The sequence below is a fragment of the Frankliniella occidentalis genome, unplaced genomic scaffold (genome assembly GCF_000697945.3).
Source record: "Frankliniella occidentalis isolate FOCC.00 unplaced genomic scaffold, Focc_3.1 Scaffold31, whole genome shotgun sequence".
NCBI classification, from domain to species: domain Eukaryota; kingdom Metazoa; phylum Arthropoda; class Insecta; order Thysanoptera; family Thripidae; genus Frankliniella; species Frankliniella occidentalis.
Window position 1 is genome coordinate 2,305,214 of NW_026267161.1, and position 4,353 is coordinate 2,309,566.

Genomic DNA, 4,353 nt, shown 5'->3' on the forward strand with positions numbered 1-4,353 from the left:
CTCTCTCTCTCTCTCTCTCTCTCTCTCTCTCTCTCTCTCTCTCTCTCTCATTGCCATGAGGAGCGGGAGAGCCCCGCGCATCTGAGTCATATGACCCGCAACTTGCAAAACGGCTGCTGTGCCGTACCGGGCGCACCGCCATGGGCGGCGGATTTCAACGGAATCGCGCTCGCAAAAGCGGGCGGCGGGGAGGCGGGACAGGGGGCACAGAGACACACCTCCGGTCTGGTCCGGTTCCACCCGGGCAGCGGCCGGGCGGCTTTAACCGCTGCAGCCGGTACTGCAACGTATCGGTACCGCACACCATCATCTCGTTCCTGATTATTTCACGTCCACCCTCATTCGGACGAAGCAAGGTGCCCAGAGGGAGGCGTAGCTGGGCGGGGCGGGGCCGTCTGGTGGACCGCACCTAAAGTGAGAAAATGTGTCGCTTTGTATCTGTTGGTGCCCGCGCGGGCGCCCGGAGAGCGCGGTGCGGCTGGGTCGGGCTGGTCGGGCGGGGCGGGGCGACCAGAACACCCAGAACACATTGGGCAACAGGCCCGACCCGCGGCCCACTCGTCCCGTACTCTTACGGAGGCGTGGCGAGGCAAAGATCCGCAAGTTTGTCGCAGAGGCGCTTGTAAGAAGCAAGAGCAGAGTATCTACGACCACCTAGCCTGATTTGATTTGTGGGTTGAAGGAAGAGTAGCTATCAAACACGGCGATATCGTTTGGGCATTCTGCCCTCTTTTGTGAGTGCGTGTTTTTTTGACCGACTTGCCTCCGGAAGGAAGAACAAGAAAATTGTAAAGCACGAGAGGCTTGGCATCAGTGTAGCAGTGACGGAGTCTCTAATAATGCATTTCCGCCTATTTCGGCTCTAACAGAGGAAGAAGAGGAGCATGTAGAACATTAAGATACCTGATTGGTGGTGCCTCTACCCCCCTCTACCGGCGTGACGTAGAGGCGGGAATCTCACGACAATCGGGAACGTTTATGTTCTACCCGCTCTTCTTCTTCCCATTCTTCCTCTTTCTTCGTTAGCCGAAATACACTGTTATCTTTTTATTATTTGATAGCCTACTGTGTGATGGTTAACTTAGTAAGAATAAGTTGTAGTCCGATGGAGAGGACTATTTTCTGGGCGCACAATGTTTAGGTTAATCCTTGCAGTGAGGCTACTGTATCAGCTCCAGCAGTCGGCTGGGCTGTGCGCTGCGCCTACAAACGCAGATCGCGGCAACCGACGAACGGGATGGACTCTATTCCTCGAACGAAATTTCGAAAAGTTTTACTCAGATAATTTCAGCATGGCGAGCATTATTTTCGTTTTCGTAATCTGTTGATTTTTATCTGCGTCGAGTGAAGCTACACGGTTTGGACTTCGATGACAACACCACACATTCATTCATGAAATTTTAAAACAGGTTAGTGGACAGTGTGCGGACATAAAACTGCAATGTTTTATCCCCAGTTTCGTGCGATTTACTTTGTAAAATGTGTTACATGCACCACAGCCCTGCTCGAAACTGTAAATGGTAACGTCTCATAACCTAAAACCCTAACCCCTGCTGCACCAAATTTTGCTCCTTTTGCGTACCGTGGTAACGCCATGCTTCGCAATTGGTGGTTCTTCTTGTCCTGCCTTCCGGGGCAATAAAGCAAAACAGTCAAGCTAATTTGCTTACCCTTGCCCGAAATCAGGTTGTCGATGGAGAAGACGGAGCCGTCCGCGGCCTGCTGCCGGTCGTGGCCCCTGTAGGCCACCCTGCCGCCCTCCTCGCCCCGCCGTGTCCGGTCCGAGGCCAGGTCGACGAGGACGCCGCTCTGGGCCGTCATCAGCGGCAGCGGCGTGAGGAGGCCGGGGCTGCAGTACTCGCGGGGCTCACTCTTGGCCAGCTGCACGAGTAAGTACGAATGACAATTACCGGCTGTTTACGCACGGGTCAGACGAAGTTTGCGTCACTTACCCAGGTAGCACAAACTGCAGACAATGTGCGTTTTGTGTCCAATCTAAAGAGCGCCTAGAGGCGCCTGATATGCGGCAAAAAAACACGTTTCAGATGGGACATGTAATGCGGTTCGAATGCAGTTTTCTTCATTTTGCTACCTGGGTATATCTTTGACTCCATCACGGCCGTCAGGTGCTGTGTCCCTGGCCGAGGTCCTCACCCTTGTGGTCGCCCTGAGGCCGCGGCGCCTCCGCCGGTAGTTGCCGCGCTCGAACATGTCGGCGGCCAGCGCCGGGTCGAGGGTCCAGAAGTTGCCCTTGCCCGCCTCCTCCAGGTCCAGACGCGGTATCTTCACAAAGCAGTCGTTGAGGCTCAGGTTGTGGCGAATCGAGTTCTGCCAGCCCTGCGGTCGAGCAGATGCAAGTTTTAGATCTTAAAATTTTTGGGTGTAATTAAATTGTAGATTATCTACTCCGGTGACATCACGTCGGCCCACTTACCTGCCTGTTGTCCCTGTAGTAAGGAAAGTTGTCTGCGATGAAGCGGTATATCTCGGAGAGGGTCATCTTGTTGGCGGGCGACGAGCAAATGGCCATGGCTATGAGCGCGATGTACGAGTAGGGCGGCTTCTCCGCCTAGAGCAACAATAAAAGGGATTTAATTTGAGCGGTCGTACACGTCATGACGGGCGGCCTCGATTCGATGGTGCGGTCGCCGCCCCTCCGAGCACCTGCGCGTTGACTCACCCGCCTCTCGCGGCCGCCGCAGCTGGCCACTAAGTACTCTGAGCTGCCGGTGTCCGCGGCCGCGCCGAGGTGTTGCTGTTGCCGCGGCGGCCAGCTGCAGGTGCCTAGATCGAGCAGTGCCAGGTGGTGGTCGGCCGGATGCTCCGCGCGCTCCGCCCAACCCGGCGGCGGCAACGGCGCGCCCCCGAGGGCCCAGTAGCAGAGGGACGCCCACGACGGGGAGCTCATCCTTGACGGCGAGGCTGCCGGGCGCGGACTGCCGGCGCGGAGCACGGCGGGGCTCCTTCGCGCACCGGCGGCGTGGTGCTTACCGCGCGTCTCTGTAAACATCGTGAACCCCCGGACCCCCGGCACCCTCCCCCTGGAGACCCACGGCACGTGTCGTTCGCGTATTTAAAGAAAGCCCGCGCGCCTGAAAAGGCCGCCAGGTTGTCGAGCAGCTCTAACGACCTGTTGGCGGAGATCGCCCCGCATCGGCAACAGCAGCTTGGGTCTTTGAGGTCGCGTTTACAGTTTTGCCAGTGTGCGCCCGCGCCGCCGCCTCAAAGACCATACCCTGCCTTTGATCGCACCGCCCCGGGGGCTCGTGCGGTGCGCAGTGCAGCCCGGGCCCGGGCGCGACAAGCGGGAGGAGGAGGGAGAGGATGCTCGCCTGTGTCACCGAGGCGTGTCCGTGTTGTGTTGTCGCGCCGACTAGCGCCCCCGCCCCGGGCCGAGCAGTTGCCCCGCCGAGGAGAAGACAATGATGTTGAACTCCCCCCCCTCCTCACCTAGCCGGCGCAAGGCGCGCGTGCTGTTTGTTTTTACGGCGCACATTAAACTGTTTGTATTCTGCCTAACCTGTGGCCGCGTCCGAAAGCGTCCCGCGTGGCGTCTGGCCGGGTGTGTTCAGTAGTTAGAGGAGGATTAGGAGAAAAGGCTCGGGAAAAGGCGGTCCCTCGTAACGCGTATCTGCCCCGCTAGGGGTTGCGCTGTTCTCCCCCCCCCCCCCCCCCCATCCGCGCGTCTGTTTGGAGAGTCGTTCTGAGAAGGCTTGTCAAAGGGAGTTCCTTTGCGGCCAGGGAATCAAACACTCTGAGACGTGTAGGTCGTAGGGGCTTTATTATCGTCGGTGAGTGAAGAAAACGGGGCTCGGAGTGGTGTGCGCGGGTGATCCGGGAGGACGTCGTCGTCAGCCGATGATCGCGTCCGAGTTGGCGGCGATCCAGTCTAGGTGCTCGGTGATCCTGGCCAGGACGGTCGGCCGCCCCGAGGCGCTCTGCCTCTCGGCCGACACGATGCCGATCAGCCGGTAGGCTCCGGAAGGCTCGGCGAACACGGCGGGGTCGCCGGCGTCGGCCTGTGCACGGCGACAAACTCAGTCCGCAGAAACATTGGGAGAGGTCAGGGATCCTGATGGATACCGCGGCCGCGGCACTCACCGTCCCCAGGAGGGTGTCGTCGCCGGCCGCCTGCACGGCGCACAGCTGCGACCGCGGGACGCGCTCCGTCTGGACGCTGCGCTGGCTCTGGCAGTCGCGGTTGCTCAGCACCCTGACGACGACCTCCCGGAGGAACAGGCCCTTGTAGTCGTCTGTCGGTCAAATTTTTGATCCGAGTTCATCTTAACGACATCAAAATCTACGGCATACATCCATTTCCCCAGACTACGGATTTTAAAACCCAATATTTTT

General features: G+C 58.7%; 2 protein-coding genes across 2 annotated transcripts in view; both read right to left on the reverse strand.

The window, feature by feature from the left end:
* LOC113202960 (uncharacterized) overlaps positions 1 to 3,233 on the reverse strand; it is a 23,729-nt gene extending 20,496 nt beyond the window's left edge. Inside the window, exons 1-4 of the mRNA XM_052265827.1 lie at positions 3,192 to 3,233; positions 2,435 to 2,569; positions 2,093 to 2,337; positions 1,671 to 1,680 (exon numbers count right to left, since the gene is read on the reverse strand). Of these exons, the coding sequence (XP_052121787.1) occupies positions 1,671 to 1,680; positions 2,093 to 2,337; positions 2,435 to 2,569; positions 3,192 to 3,233 (432 nt within the window). The remainder of the gene's footprint in view (positions 1 to 1,670; positions 1,681 to 2,092; positions 2,338 to 2,434; positions 2,570 to 3,191) is intronic.
* Positions 3,234 to 3,762: 529 nt separating this feature from the next.
* LOC113202962 (granzyme M-like) overlaps positions 3,763 to 4,353 on the reverse strand; it is an 11,914-nt gene continuing 11,323 nt past the window's right edge. Inside the window, exons 5-6 of the mRNA XM_026417420.2 lie at positions 4,102 to 4,253; positions 3,763 to 4,019 (exon numbers count right to left, since the gene is read on the reverse strand). Coding sequence (XP_026273205.1) covers positions 3,852 to 4,019; positions 4,102 to 4,253 — 320 coding nt within the window. The 3' untranslated portion in view covers positions 3,763 to 3,851. The remainder of the gene's footprint in view (positions 4,020 to 4,101; positions 4,254 to 4,353) is intronic.